At 40.7% G+C, this 14,842-nt stretch overlaps 2 protein-coding genes across 13 annotated transcripts in view; both read right to left on the reverse strand.

The window, feature by feature from the left end:
* ep300b (EP300 lysine acetyltransferase b) overlaps positions 1-4,113 on the reverse strand; it is a 35,607-nt gene extending 31,494 nt beyond the window's left edge. For 5 of the 10 annotated variants that reach the window (XM_029438467.1, XM_029438466.1, XM_029438465.1 and 2 more), the window contains exon 1: positions 1,937-2,030. In XM_029438467.1, the coding sequence (XP_029294327.1) occupies positions 1,937-2,030 (94 nt within the window). Of the gene's footprint in view, positions 1-1,936 lie in introns of all 10 variants that reach the window. The other 5 variants (XM_029438468.1, XM_029438463.1, XM_029438462.1 and 2 more) reach the window with 2 other exon arrangements.
* A 1,590-nt stretch (positions 4,114-5,703) lies between these two features.
* xpnpep3 (X-prolyl aminopeptidase 3, mitochondrial) overlaps positions 5,704-14,842 on the reverse strand; it is a 10,719-nt gene continuing 1,580 nt past the window's right edge. For 2 of the 3 annotated variants that reach the window (XM_029438505.1, XM_029438504.1), the window contains exons 4-12: positions 14,140-14,327; positions 13,694-13,913; positions 12,453-12,637; positions 12,229-12,291; positions 11,354-11,515; positions 11,189-11,274; positions 9,342-9,525; positions 7,504-7,624; positions 5,704-7,377 (exon numbers count right to left, since the gene is read on the reverse strand). In XM_029438505.1, the coding sequence (XP_029294365.1) occupies positions 7,211-7,377; positions 7,504-7,624; positions 9,342-9,525; positions 11,189-11,274; positions 11,354-11,515; positions 12,229-12,291; positions 12,453-12,637; positions 13,694-13,913; positions 14,140-14,327 (1,376 nt within the window). In that variant the 3' untranslated portion in view covers positions 5,704-7,210. The remainder of the gene's footprint in view (positions 7,378-7,503; positions 7,625-9,341; positions 9,526-11,188; positions 11,275-11,353; positions 11,516-12,228; positions 12,292-12,452; positions 12,638-13,693; positions 13,914-14,139; positions 14,328-14,842) is intronic. The other variant, XM_029438506.1, reaches the window with a different exon arrangement.

Here is a 14,842-nt window from a genome sequence, read left to right on the forward strand (position 1 = left end):
AGCGTGGTACAACGCTGATATTAGTTTGACAACTATCAACCATTAATCTGGAGCCCATAGCCTTTGCAGAAGTCGCTTCCGCTCACAGCCTGGATTTGTCTCCTGGGCATCAGTTTGTGGTTTGATGAGATGCCAAACATGGAGAGTGAATGCAGTACGGTCAGGGTGAAAAGCCGCAGAGGGGTAAACACTACAGTACCTAGGTAGGTGTGTTCATTGGATCTACAGTCATGTGGTGCAACAGCTCGAAACAAAAAAGTATAAGAAGTCATATCCACTGAAGAGCAAATTAAAAAAGGGAAAGTAGTTTGCGACTATACTAAAATATATTAAACTCACAATAATTTCCATTGAGTAGACCTCTCATCCAACAGAGTGCAGAAAATGCAGTGATATCTCTACTTTAAACAGAACATACTAGGTTGAAATTTAATGTATGATGGCTTCTGGCATGTCAACATTTCACTGAAGAAAATGTGCCTCTACCCTGTAAATATGCTGTGCCAGTGTTTGACTTTATGCATGAGAGCACTCACTGCATTAGGAGCCTAGATACTGTAGGAAATTAAACATGCATCAAGCTTGAAATTAACTTATTTTGTGACACAGTTGAAGAGCTGGTTTGGCCACCAAACATTGCACAGCTAACATATAAAGTGTTTTGAGTTATAAGAATGACCTTTTATTGATTGTTTAATTCCCAGTGGGAAACTAAACCAAACAGAATACCTATAAAATATATGTCTCGCTACCGCAGGCTGTAACAAGAGGACACCAGGAGTTTATAGCTTCTTGCTCAATATGTGTAAATGAATTAGTTTTCAATAAAAGTTTAATTCACAATCAAGGTGAACGGAATTCAAGTGATCTTCTTGGGATAAGTGTTGAATCGTTTTGAAAAGTAAATGCGAAAAGTGCAGCGCGGTGTCAACGTGCAGAGTCAAACAATGGAGGATGAACAAGAATGGGCTCCGTCGGTAGAGTACAATTGAGAAAATAAAAGCCTTTGAACAAAAACAATGTGAAAGAAGACGTTTCAGAGACGGTGGTCGGATTTGCACTTTAATTTAAACGCTTTAACAGTCAAAATGGACACCCCCCCGCATATACGGCTAGGCAACATCGCTTTGAGTAACTTTAATTTAGAGTCGAACAATAGCTAGCCGGTATACGACAATAGTTCGCTAAAAACAGAGTAGCGGCTAACAACACGTGAAGCACACGACATTCATGGCCCCAAACGTTTTTATTGCAATAATAGAAAGTGCAGGTACACACAGAAAAATGTTTCTCTTGTGCCCAATAAGGTTTTGTTAGTTAACAATCACTTATTTTCTTTGCTAGCCAGCTAAGTTACCGAGCTCAGCTGAGCTGGTCCGGTGGCTAGTTAGCTAGCTAGCTCGGTTACCGTTACTTTCTCCTAAAGCTACTTTGGAAACGGTACTTTGTTTCTACGTTTACGGAGGATTTGTGAAGCCTGATGTTTAATGGGCATGTGCGCCCATCCTTCCAATTAATTAACTTTTAAAATAGCAAGATAACTTGAAGCAAACTGGGGTGACTCGACTCTTCCATTGTTTGGAGATGGGTCTTATAGTTAGTGGCTAGTTAGCCTGTTGAGGCTAACACATCAAAACATCCCTGCAGGAAAGTTGCTCCTGCCGCCAGGACTACATCACGTTCTCTCTTTAGCAAACAAAAATCTCAGACTATATATATATATATATATATTTTTTTTTAATTTGTATTAACCAAGCTACACATATCAACATATTATTCATGTTTAAAAGCATTAGTTGTGGAGCAGCTCTGTGTCAGACCAACTAAGTTGCTGTGCAACTATACAGGGACTTCAAAGACTAACCAGTAATTAATACAACAGTCAAAGCTAGTTTATATTTTATTTCCAACTAAATAGTGCATGCAATATATTTACCATTTCCATCACTGGCAGACACCGAGAGAGCTGGAGAGGACAGCTTGGGCCTCTTGGCTGAAGGCGGGCCGGACTCCAGGACATTATCGGCCATATTTTTGACGAATTTAAAAAATTGCTGCAGATCCACGGATGGCAAACGTATTTCCTTTATTTGCGTCTCCTTATCCCTTTAAGAAATGCTTTGATCGTTCCCCCACCGCTTGGGGGACGGTAGGGGAGAAGAGAGCAATGTTGAACTCTTTCCCTCACAGTTCTCCCTCTCGGTTTATTCCTCTCTGCAGATATCAGTCCCCCTCCCCTGTCGGAGATTTTGTTTCTTCACAGATTTCAACAGGAGGAGGTGGGAAGGTGGAGTCGGCAAAAAAGGCAAGCGTGCGGCCCTCTGACAACCTCATGTAGCCTCTTCTGCGACACAAAAATGGTCCCAAGATCCGTCCTCCGTGCTGCTTTCAGTCCTGTCCGCCATAGTCGGCGGAGAAATCCTGAATTTCAGGTCTGAAGCGACCTGGCGGAGTGTCTCGGTCAGGGCACGAAAATGATAAGTGTGATCCAAAAAACACAAACCAGGAGTACCCCTGTGTTAACTTCTGCAGGCCGTTCTCTCATGCAACAGTTATGAGATCCTCGGTAGCATTTACCATTTCTTTCACCTGGCCAGACATCTCACTCAATGCCACCGATTCCTTTACGTTTGCAGACCAAAAAGGCAGTCAACCGGTGTGTGGAGACCACCAGGAGTAGTTATCCGATACAATTTAAAGCGTAAGTGGTACTCTCACGTGTAATACTGAGAGAGAGAAACAACTTGCATTGGCTTAACAGTAACTGAATAAATAGTAGCCTACAACAGTTCTGCAGAAAGATGAAAACACTGGAGTCCCTCACTTGCAGTTACTCAGATAAAAAGAAAATATATTGCGGATGTATGCATCCATGCATGATTTTTCTTTTGCATGTGCATGCTGACTAAAATGTGCACTTAGTGTTTGACCATGCAAGGCACTGGGTCAGAAAAAAAGACTCGTATTGCACGTTTGGTTGTTGCAACCCTTTTGCGCGATTATGCCTATTGCAGGCAGCAGGGTTGGCAAAGGTTGGAAATAGAAAATCTTGTCAAAAAACACTGCTCTTGTGCAATCGATTCTGATGCAGACTTTATTTATTTGACAGTATAGTTCTTGGGGGCAATCACAGCACTAATTGCCAATCAGCGGGCAGTCAGATTGATCCAATTAGTTTTATTTTGCAGAGGACGATCTGTGGCGTTACTTATCTTGTGCTCTACAAGAGGTTCCTCCTCCGGTTTTCGCCTGGTTTAAGCACTTGAAATCTGAAAGAATGATACATATTCCAAAATATAAACCTGTCACTCACTGCTCATAGGATGTCTTGGCGATGCAAGTGAAGAGAAAAAGAAAGATGTGAACCAAAAACCGGAGCACAGCTAGGGCGACAGGCGAAAATGTGATTTGAAAAAATGACGGTGGGTCGCTATGAAATTATGGCTATTTCGGAAGCGGAAAGCTTCAGATCGGCACACTAATGTTGACACCCCCTAAAATATTTTGGGCTGACAAAATTCTCTCATTGACTCTTTGTGATGGAGAATGCCCCCCTTCGTGTTGATCCTGGCAATTTTCCCCTTCTCTTTAAACCCGTCTTTCTTTCCACCTCTCCCTTCTGCCCGGCAGCAATTTATTTATATAATTGTCTATGCGGACTCTTTCCTTCCTCCGCGACGGACACATAATGATTTTTCATGTTGATATTTTCCCTTTTTCGCAGGTTTTTCCTCGTTATGATAATATATAGCCCTCTTCCGCCTCTCCTCTCTGTCTCCGCTCCGCAAAACACCCCCTTCCTTGGATTTTTCGGAGTATTTCCTTCTTATGCATACATATATATCACCGACTCGGTTTTCCCTCCACGGACGTCTTATCTTTTGGCGATGCTTTCTCTCTCTTTAAAACACGGACAGGATTTCGCCACTCTTTCTTCCCCCGGTGGTTCCTGGAGTGGCTGCCGTCGGTTGCCGGAGTCGCTCCTTCTCTCGGTTATCTCCTCCTGTTTCTGACGGTCTGTCCGCACAAACAAAATGGCGGCTTGTTGTTTCTACTCCTCTGATACGGGGGGAGGGTTGGAGGTACAGCAACATTAGGCGTGAAGGGGAGGAGGGAGGGAAGAAGAGGGGAGGTTGTCTTCGTAGGTGTTCGGAAATGTCCGGAAACCGGTTCCGTGCTCCGTCGGCCAGTGAATGATTTCAATCTGTAGGGGACAGTGGCGCTCCGTGTTTCTGTCCCTCACTCAGAGGTAATAACAGCTGCAACCAGGGGGGAAATCAACCGACTACTTTACTCAAGAACTGTACACAAGTACAGCTTTGAGGTACTAATATTACATCTGATGCTACTTTACTGCATTTTAGTGGGAAATATTATACTTTTCACAGCTACTATAACTACTAGTTACTTTTCAGATTAGGATTTTTTATTTAAAACATCGGCTCAGTAATTGCAATTCCAATATAATGTTATAATTTAAACATTACAGTTAAAATGAGCGGCATCTCGACCGACTCAATGCATCAATATAATCCAATAAAGTAACTGTGAAAGTAGTACTTTTTTGATATTTTAAGTACATTTTGATAATTATAATAATATTGAAGTAACATTTTGAATGCAGAGCCTTTACATATTTACATATCTTTTTGTATTACTATTTTTACTGAAGTAAAGGGTCTAAATATTTCCACCACTACTGGGGGCAATTACTAGTAAATGGCTACACAGTTTTATTTAGGGGCCTTATCAACCAGCCAAAGCATAAAATTACATCAAACAAAATATACTGGTTGATCTCTGGACAAAATGTAATTCAGATGCCATGTGTATGTAATGTACAGAGGGGGGAGGAACAGCACCTGGGCTGCACTAGAAGGTTAATCCAGCTGTGGTGAGAGCCGTGACAGTCAAAGAAAAACAACACAATGTTCTGACCGTGACTAAAGGCTTCAGGCCTGCAACATTGGGTGTTACTCCTCTGTGGGTTCAGCACTACTAGCAGCTAATAGACATATCTTTTTATGCAAAAATGGCTTTTTCTGTTGTTTTTATCATTAAACTGAATATCTTTGGGTTTTGGACGTCACCTTGGACTGTGAGGAACTGGAAACTAAATGTTTTGATATTTTCTGACATTTTATAAACCAAATGATACGAAAATAAACAAATCTGCAAAATAATTGGTCAATGCATCCAAGATTCATTTGATTGAATGATAATATTAAAAGGTAAAGCTTAACACAAGTTTAACTGATAATGATGCGTAAAGTAAGTACTGTTGCTATGGATTCCTGCAGTGCACTGATTTACAATGGCTGTTAAAATGTTGTCCGGAAGTACGCTCGAGATGTCCTGCTAAGTCATTTTTATGGACACCTGCCAGCCACCCAGAAACAAGCGTTTTCAGTGGCTGTGGTATTAGAGCGCAATAATCTGCAGACTTTGAACTTTTTCTTGCCTCCGTTGCTAAATTTTGAATGAGGACTGTGACTACTAGGTATGTGAATTGGCGTGATTTAGTGTCACTGTATTTGTAAAGGTTGAATTTTTCCAAACTCTTTTTGGTACTTTGAGCACCAAAAACCAAAAAGGCAATTTGCTCCACTGTATTGGTGTAAGTTACAGAGTTTAGTCCAAAGGCAGTGTTGTCTACACTCAAGTTTGTCTTTGGACTGAAACATAGGTGACATGAAATGGGACTCCAAATATTAGCCAACATTTCCCTGTTTTGTCAACAAAAAGGAAAATATAAAAAGGCATGCATGTGCATTAAAAATGAGACAGTGAGATCTTTTTAATACATACAAACAATAGTTTCTTTTTTTTAAAAGAGATCACATTTTTCTCTCTGCTGAAAAGACACACAACACACACAAACTCTTTTCAATGTACACTTTGTAAGCCATTTCAGTGCATTGGTGTAATCATTACCATCATCAATTCCCTTTTTCTACCAACATTAGCGTGTATATGCAGGTTTCTTGAACACGGAGTAACCCGCTAAAATAGGCGATGATCTTTATTCCCATCGACAGTAGACGAGCAAGTCTTTCTTTCATATTAAGTGTATGCTTTGTACATTAACAAATTATAATTGTCCAAATCTCTGTTGATTTTATTTATTATATACCATATTCACTTCAACACGCGTCACATAGCATCGTGCCGGAAAAGGTTTTTTGGGTGAGACAACAAACAAACAATTATATCCTGGTGCCACGATGGTGGCAATTCTGTAAAACAGGGTGTGGAGAAAATGGGTTTTAAGAATGAAGATGTTTTCATGGTTGTTGGATCTCACCACTGGGTCTTCAGCTGAATATATACACTTGAGGTTTACAGTTGTTCTTAGGTTTTTATTTATAGTTTAGCGTTGGATTTCACCGGCCGATAGCACCATTACAACACTATAGATGTATTATACATGTGTAAGATAGGTCTCCATGTGGTTTTGCTCTAGCTGCTGTAGCCATGGCGTGTAATTACATTTTTGAGGAGGAGGAATGCTGCCGAACACTAAAGGTTGCTTGTCTGCCGCTGCCGAACACTAAAGGTTGCTGGTCTGCCGCTGCCTCGTCAGTCAGTTTGTGTTATTGTGTGACTTTGGTGAATCCGAACAAACCCAAGTCACACAACAACACTAACAAACTAACAGATCGAGGTAACAGTAGACCAGCAACTCTGTGTTTTGCGAGATAAAATTACTATTTTAGGTCTGGTGACTTTGTAGAGAGCATAGATAGATACAACGGATAACGCGGTGAAAATATTCTAAATATACCGGTCACTTTAACTGATACAAATTTGTTTAGGTGGCTAAAATACATTTCGCTGCTGTTCCTGTCCCAGCAGCACATTGCTTGCATAAGTACCTCATACAACCCCACTTTAAACAAACCGCACTACACAACTAAACCCACCTTTCACTGTTGCTTCACAAGCGTTCGATGTTGAAGACTACAAACATGAAACCCGTTTCTTTAAACATTTAGGTAGACGCCAAAATCTATGATCTTCCACACCAGATTTCTACATTCTTAAGGCCTTGCTGAGACTAGAACCAGAGTCTGGCCGTGTGCTCCCACCTTTCATGTACCTGGGCCCTGAGTCTGATGATGTCATCACCGTGGAGACGGTTGGAAAAACACAGCACACGCCTGCCCTCGAAGCCGGGGCTTACTTTGTCACCCGTCTGTCTCTCCCTGCCCTATCTCTGGGCACAGGCCTTCTCTACATCAGCGATGGTCTTTGGTGCGTCAGAGGACAGAATCAGAGCTTCTCCCGTGTCCCGGATCACCACATCATCCTCAATCCTGATGCCCAGGCCGCGGAAACGCTCTGGCACCTGGTCATTGTCCTCGGCTATGTACAACCCTGTGACAATAGAAGGAGGTAGGTGGAAAACTTATGAAAGCAGGAAGAACGTGAAACCTGAAAAGAGAATGTAGAATAGATGCCGTTCCGCCATCAACTAGGAGGGATGGTCTAGTTTGTCTTTACCTGGTTCTATAGTGATGGCCATCCCGGGCTGCAGAGCTTGTGAGCGGGAGAGCTCAGGAGTGTCGTGGACGTCCATGCCCAGGTAATGCCCAACATGGTGCGGGCAGTACCGCCGTGCAGCCTGGGATGAGCATAAACAAAATGAAAGCTTGAAGCGGTTGTATAGACGTTTGTCTTCGTCTACCAGCAGTCCCAGAGCAGCCACAGTTTGTTGCTGAACATCAATGACATGAAATTCAGGGGTGCCACTGTGGCTTACTGTGGTGAATGAGCCTCATCAGATCACTTTCTACCAACACTAACGGAGTAAAACTGAGCAAAGAAGCAGCTAAATGAGAAAATTAAAAGGTGAACACAAAAAAAACATGCGATTCTAAGGAATCGTCCTTATATTAGAGGTTTTGCACTCCGTATAAATGTGACTTTAGAATGAGAAAATAAACATTTCTGAATCAAAAGGTTTGACTTGCGTTAGAGTTGACTTGGCTATTGTGTAAGGCAAAAATGTGTAGGATTTGCCCTTTATTACGTAAGCCTTATTATGAAGCATTGCTTCTAGGGCTGCAACTAAAGATATTTTGATTATTGATTAATCGGTTGGTCGATAAAATGTCAGAAAAACGTGAAAAGTTTCCATCCCATTTTCTAAAAGTCCAAAGTGATGTCTTTAAATGTCTTGTTTCGTCCGTCTAAAACTGAAGAAGAAGCACATTTGAGAGGCTGAAAACAGTATTTTCAGTATTATTACACAAATTAAATGTTTGACCTGATGTCAATGGTATATGAACACTTATTACAATTCATTATACATCATTTCATATCTCGATATCTCGATATATATATATATATATATATATCTATATATATATATATATATATATATATATATATATATATATATATATATATATATATATATATATATATATATATATATATATATATATAACGATGTAGCAAAAATAAATAGTCCATATGAAATCACCACATGGTAAAACCTATTTTGTGTGGTCCTGTGTGAACAAATACTTGACAAATAAAAACTTGGAGCTTAACTAACTGACCGACCAAATGACATACTGGTATTGCAGTCATGCTGCGAGCAAGGCCAAAAACCATCATCGTCAACAAGACGGATCACTGTGAGCCCAGCTTTGTAATAAGGTCTCGGTCAGCCAATGCAGAAGCAAATGAGGAAGAGGCCTCAGGCTTTCTTAGTCTTTTTTACTTTCTTTCTTTCTCTTTTTTAAGTGAAACCAGTTGAGTAAATGTACATTCAGCTGTGGTTTGGCTTGCTGGTTTTATTTCCCTGAACAGAACCACTGCAGGAAAGTAATACCTCTATCATACAAAGTGTACCAAGCATATTTAGTTTCATGGAAGTGTAATTAGGTCATTTCGTCATTTAAATTGGCCAAAGGAGCTTATGGCTATTTCCTGACCACAAACCACTGGTGAGGACCAAAATTGTTAAAATTCATGCCCAGCTGACATGTTAGCGGTGATAATCGTATCGTATCATGTCAACCTCTGGTGGGGTTGATTGATATTCAACTACATTAGCAACACATGTGTGTGTGTGTGTGTGCGCGTGTGCAAGAAATGCAAGTTAATAGACTGAAATATGATCTTGTGCTTCTTCATATATCTTTACTTCATCTTAACTTAAGAAGCAGCTGCATATTTGGATCTGGGAAACATAACTTTCTTGTACAGTAAATAAGACTCATCTTGAGGATTTGTGCAACTTGCAGCAACTTGCAGCTCCTCATATGGGAGAGAGCACAGGAATGTCTACCAGTGGAAATCCATTCTACTGCAATTTCTCTCATTATTACCTTTAGTACATCAGCGTCGCTGGTGCTAGCCTCGATGATGCCGAGCTGCTTGAGCTGTCGTCCCAACAGAGCCAGCATGGTACTGTAGATGTGATCCAGACTGACGCCCGGAGAGCACAGAGACAAACAGGAGCGCTGGACCTCCAGGACGGCCTCGTACAGCTCAGCCTGGGCCGGGCTGAATCTGGTAGGAAGGAGGTGGCAGCAGACAGTTAAACGCACAATATGTAATTTTCTTCCATTAGGGGTCCCTCAATTAGAAACTAAACAAACAGACAGATCTATGCGTCGTGAAAAGGCGTGGGATCATGGGAGTTTGTCATTGCAGTTAGCTTCTCCCGGTTAGGATTCTTCATTGTTCAGGAGCCGAATTATCCGCAGAGGTCTCCTCCTCTCCAAATCAAAAGGACACGGTGAGTAAAAACAGTAAATAAAGCAGTTTCACGTTAAAACATGTGTTCCGGTGGAGAGAGGATTGAGGGGCTGCGAGCTGAAGTTTGCTCAGCTTCTCTGATAACTTAAGATCCAGATGTCGGATGACTAAGATCTTCATGCGGTTGAAATATATATTAGTTAAAAACGTGGCTTAAAACTGGATATAAAAAAATCATTTATAACAGCTTCAGGCAGACAACCACAACGCTGGTGTATGCTAAAAAGGGACGCATCACATGCGACCAAATGAAACAGATCGTTTACTTAATTAAAATGACAGATTTCTCTTTGAAAATTGTTGGAAACATTTGGGATAATGCAAGTACACAACTCAACAACATACCGTATTTTCCGGACTATAAGGCGCACTTAAAAGCCTTTAATTTTCTCAAAAAGCGACAGTGCGCCTTATAATCCGGAGCGCTTTATATATGGATTAATTCTGGTTGTGGTTACTGATCACGAAGCGATTTTGTGTGGTACACGGCGCTCTGTCAAAATGTTTTAGTACGACTTTGGTAAACTACAAAGCCACACCGCTTGCAGCATTACGGCTACCGTAGTCCGCGTCGCGGAGTAATACATACTGTGCTTCACCATAATATTACAGTGTGTGTGTATAAGGACCCCAAAATGGCACCTGTCAAGAGACACGCTTACGACGCGGACTTCAAACTCAAGGCTATCAGTCACGCAGTAGAACATGGGAATAGAGCAGCTGCGAGAGAATTCAACATTAATGAATCAATGGTACGGAAGTGGAGGAAGCAAGAAGATGACCTGCGCCAAGTAAAGAAGACCATTTGGCGATATCAGACTGTTTTTTTACGTGTTACAACTGAACAAGGTTGGGAGTTATTGTGAATACGCTCATTAACGCTTGAACAATGTTGAGAGTTATTGTGAACACGTTTAATAAAGTTTGACTGACTGACTTATCTGACTGTTTTGTTTCGCTTAATGCGCCTTATAGTCCGGTGCGCTTTATATATGAAAAAAGATCGAAAATAGACCAGTCATTGACAGTGCGCCTTATAATCCAGTGCGCTCTATAGTGCGGAAAATACGGTATATCACGTAGGTCTCGTCCTTTTTAGACATTTTGCTGCAGAAATGTTACATTTTATAGTTACGGTACGTTTGCTGTATTTGGAATATTTCTCAAAAACACTGTCACACTACCTAAAAAGACCCTAAAACATGGATGATTTCAAAACAAATCATGTATAAAGCTAATAAGACATAAGACTACCTAAAGGAAACTCCATTGAGATAAAAACAATGAAGCAAAGATCTGAGGGTAATGTGTGTGTTGAAGAAACGGAAGGTGACTAATGCAAAGAACAGATGGATTTGTTTCAGTCAAAAGGTCTGCACAATTTACTGTTTAACATTATTTTCGTCAAACTTACTTTCCATTCACTGGCCATGTTCGAGTGATATCACTGACGTAACCAAAGTATTCACAACCCCCATCAAGCAGCACCATCTCGCCATCCTGATCGAGGAGATACAAAAATAATAAGTCAGTAAAGCTGTTCAGTACTTTATATACATAACCACTTTTCAGAATGCACCTTGTGTGACGGGACGGATCCGTTGGCACATGCAACACCTTCCTTTACCTTGATGATCTGGTTGTTGTTTATGTAGTGCAGAGTATTGGCTCGATTCCCTCCAGCAACAACAGGGGGATAGGCCAGGAAGTTGGCGCCATGGATCCGATTTTCAAAATCGAACTGGGAGATAAAATGTTATGTATTTTTTAAAAGCCTTTTGAGCTTCATGTTAGCCGTTATATACTGTCCTACAAAAGTAAACTGCTTCATGCTGCCTCTTTTATATTAATTTTATTGCTTGGTTTTATCGCGCACTATTAGCACTTATTAATTTATTTATCCTCCTGTTTCTCCACCTTGTTGTAAAGCACTTCGATACCCTGCTATATAAATAAATAAATAAAATAAATACAAAATACATACCAGTAATTGAAAAAAGATTTACTATATAAAAAGTCTTTATGGCATAATATCGTGTAATTTCTGTGAAAACAGCTTCTTACTTTGCAGTAACTACAAAACTGAGCTATAAAAACAAAACACAGTAACTGCACTCTGGCTTGGTAATCTCTGAGCTCCAGAAGGTGTTCACACTTACTGTCCTATCCATGGAGAAACAGCTACACAGCTAAAACAACCGAGCTACGCCAAGTTAAAGCTAGCTGGTGCAAAACTAGTAAGCTAGCCTTCTAAAGCTATAACCACAAAATATGAATTTGTTATCTGTGAATGTAATATATTATTTTGATAAACTGAATAAGTTATTCCACTTAAGTTAAGGAGGCAGGAGCTTTTATTCCATTATTATGATTGTGATGAAGAACAAATATCCTAGCTAAACTCCTGCTAAAGCTAATTAGCTTAGCAGGTGTTCATCAAATATTCTCAGTTACCTTAGCAAAGAGCACAGCTTCATCCACGTCTCCGTGAGACAAAGCCATCGTCCTCCGAAAAGCCTGAAAGAGATTAGAGTTACACTGTACACCGATCTTAAAAAGTAAAGAGACACTGTTAGATAGCAATACGAGAAAAGTCAAATGTTGCCCTACCTTCAGGCATTTATTGATATGTTAAAGTAACCATTACAAAACTCACACTAAGTAATTTAAACACCAACCTGTGCTGAGATGTGACCTGCTTCTTGCATGAGCGCCACCTCTGCTGAGCTCTTGAGGGCCCTAAGAGAATGTACGAGGGGCCTGAGAGAGTGCGGCATCGGCCCCGCCTCCAGCATGGGACCCACGTGAGCCTGGTGGAGCCGAGGGTGGGCGGGCTGAGAACTGTCGTACCACAGCACAGAGCCTGAAAGAGGATCGGAGAAGACAGAAAACGGTAACAGTAAAGTTAAAATCCGTATAACATCAGCTCTTTGTCAGTTTCTTTTTATTTAATTAGAAATAATAGTTCAACCCCTAAATTAAAAGTCTCTAAAACACACAATGCATCAGCCTTTGGAGGGTCATGCTTTTTCAAGCCTTTTCAAAACCAAAAACACAAGAGCAGAAGTGTAAGGAGTGGATTAAACAGTGTGTTTGTCTGCTCTATATTGTAAACTGCAAACATTTGCATGCCGAGGAAACTAGCTTACTACCTACAGAATTTAGCGCTATTTCAAGGCATGATTAGCCAACAACATTATGTACCTGGGTTTACAGGTTATTTTAGAAAAATACACGTTAAGGACTTTAAAATCCACTGTGGGAGTTAAGTCTAACGTTAGCGGTTCCGTCCCTTTCTTAAGCAGAGTTTTCCTTCCAGCTCAACTTAAGCCAAAATTGTGTAAAATATAGTTACATTTGCAAAACATGTGTTTTTTCTCATCCTCAGATCCTTTTCTCCTGTACAAATAAAACATGTTGTTTGAAAATACTAAGATTAAAGCATAAATCTAACCTCTGTGCTGCTTGTCTAAGTATGTTCTTCTATTGTAAGGACTAGCAACCCTCCAAGGGTTGTGTCGTTGCAAATGTTATTGCTGGTCAAACTAACTCTTCACACTAATACACAAACAAAACTACCGCAGGAGGGCAGTCTGACTTTTTACGAGACGTAGCTTTAGCCTCAGACTTTTAGCATTAGCTTCTATGAACCCACAATGTACATATTTAAAGACCCATTTTAAGTGTTCTCATTGTAAAACAAATACAGTACACAGAAAACTTTTATTTTTATTTTTTATAAATCAACTGGAAAGTTTCCATCCACTCATAGTTTAACCTTGGCATTAGCTTACTCTAGCTAAAGCAGAAAGCTTGACAGGTGTAGTAACAGTAACAGTAGGAGGAGCGGGGCTTAATGAACAGTCGAATGAAGCAACAAAACATCTTGTTCAATGACAAAAATCATGCATCCACCCACCTTTCAGGCTCTTGAGCACAACACCCAGTTCTTCCGGGCTATGAACTCTCTCTATGCCGGTCAAAGCAGCCGCCCCGTCCTTCCCTGACCGAGGCCCGTCCCACAGCTCTCTCCCCGGGTCTCTGCGGGGGACGAACAAGATGGCCTGGTCTGGTCGTCCTTTGCCATAAAGAACCAAGGCACTGTCAGGCTCTAGGATGCCACTGAGGTAGAGGAAATCCTGTGGAGAATATGGCTCCAGGTTAATTGACGAAAGCCTTGCTTAAATTACAAACAGTCAGTATTCTAATTGACAAATAAATACAAACATAAGACTGCAAAGTAAGAGACATTCACATTTCCTTCACTTGTGTGTAGATATGGTGTTTTAATCTGTTTTTACTTGTGACATTGAAAAACCCACAAAAGGCACAAGAAGATTAAACTCTTTATATTCAAACATGCACCTGGTTCTGGTGGAAGGGATAAGGGATGTCATTGGTCATGTAGCGGGTCGGATGGGACAGCACAATAACCACATGGGTGCTAGAGGAGCCGGAGGGTCCCAGCCTGTCTGACTGGGCCTCGATAAGTAAGGCCAGCCTGTGTCGGCGGAGCTCGTATTCTGTCTGGCTCAAGCCTGGGGTCACCTCACCTGAGGAGCAGAGACCACATTATGTGGTGTTTTAGTGTTAAACAACAGAGCATCACCTACACGGACTCTGTGCACTACTAATTGTCTCCTTGATTTATTTGTATTATTCCTTTGTGTCACATGCAGTGTGGAGTAATGAATGAACTGAAATGTGTAAACCGCAAGAGTTGCCTGTGAACAACTCCTGTGCCACGAGAGAGCATGAATCCTAACACCCTAAATAAATACATAATAGGCCTCATGCAGGAAGCGATGTACAAAAAAATATCCTCTTATTTTTGATTGTATCCACGATTTGTTGTTATTCAGTTAGTAACCACTAATTTCTGGGTTTACCAATGATCAATTATTTTTGTTAATGTTAGTGGTCCAGAGCACTCTTACCAAGATAAGAAAAAAACATCTTGTTGTCACAGTCCACAAAAGGTTTGTGCAACACTAGGAAACATATGTTTTAGAATAAATTATGCATGAACATGATATAACCAAATTTAGATTATTGTATATTTTAGAGT

The sequence above is a fragment of the Cottoperca gobio genome, chromosome 8, assembly GCF_900634415.1.
Source record: "Cottoperca gobio chromosome 8, fCotGob3.1, whole genome shotgun sequence".
NCBI lineage: Eukaryota > Metazoa > Chordata > Actinopteri > Perciformes > Bovichtidae > Cottoperca > Cottoperca gobio.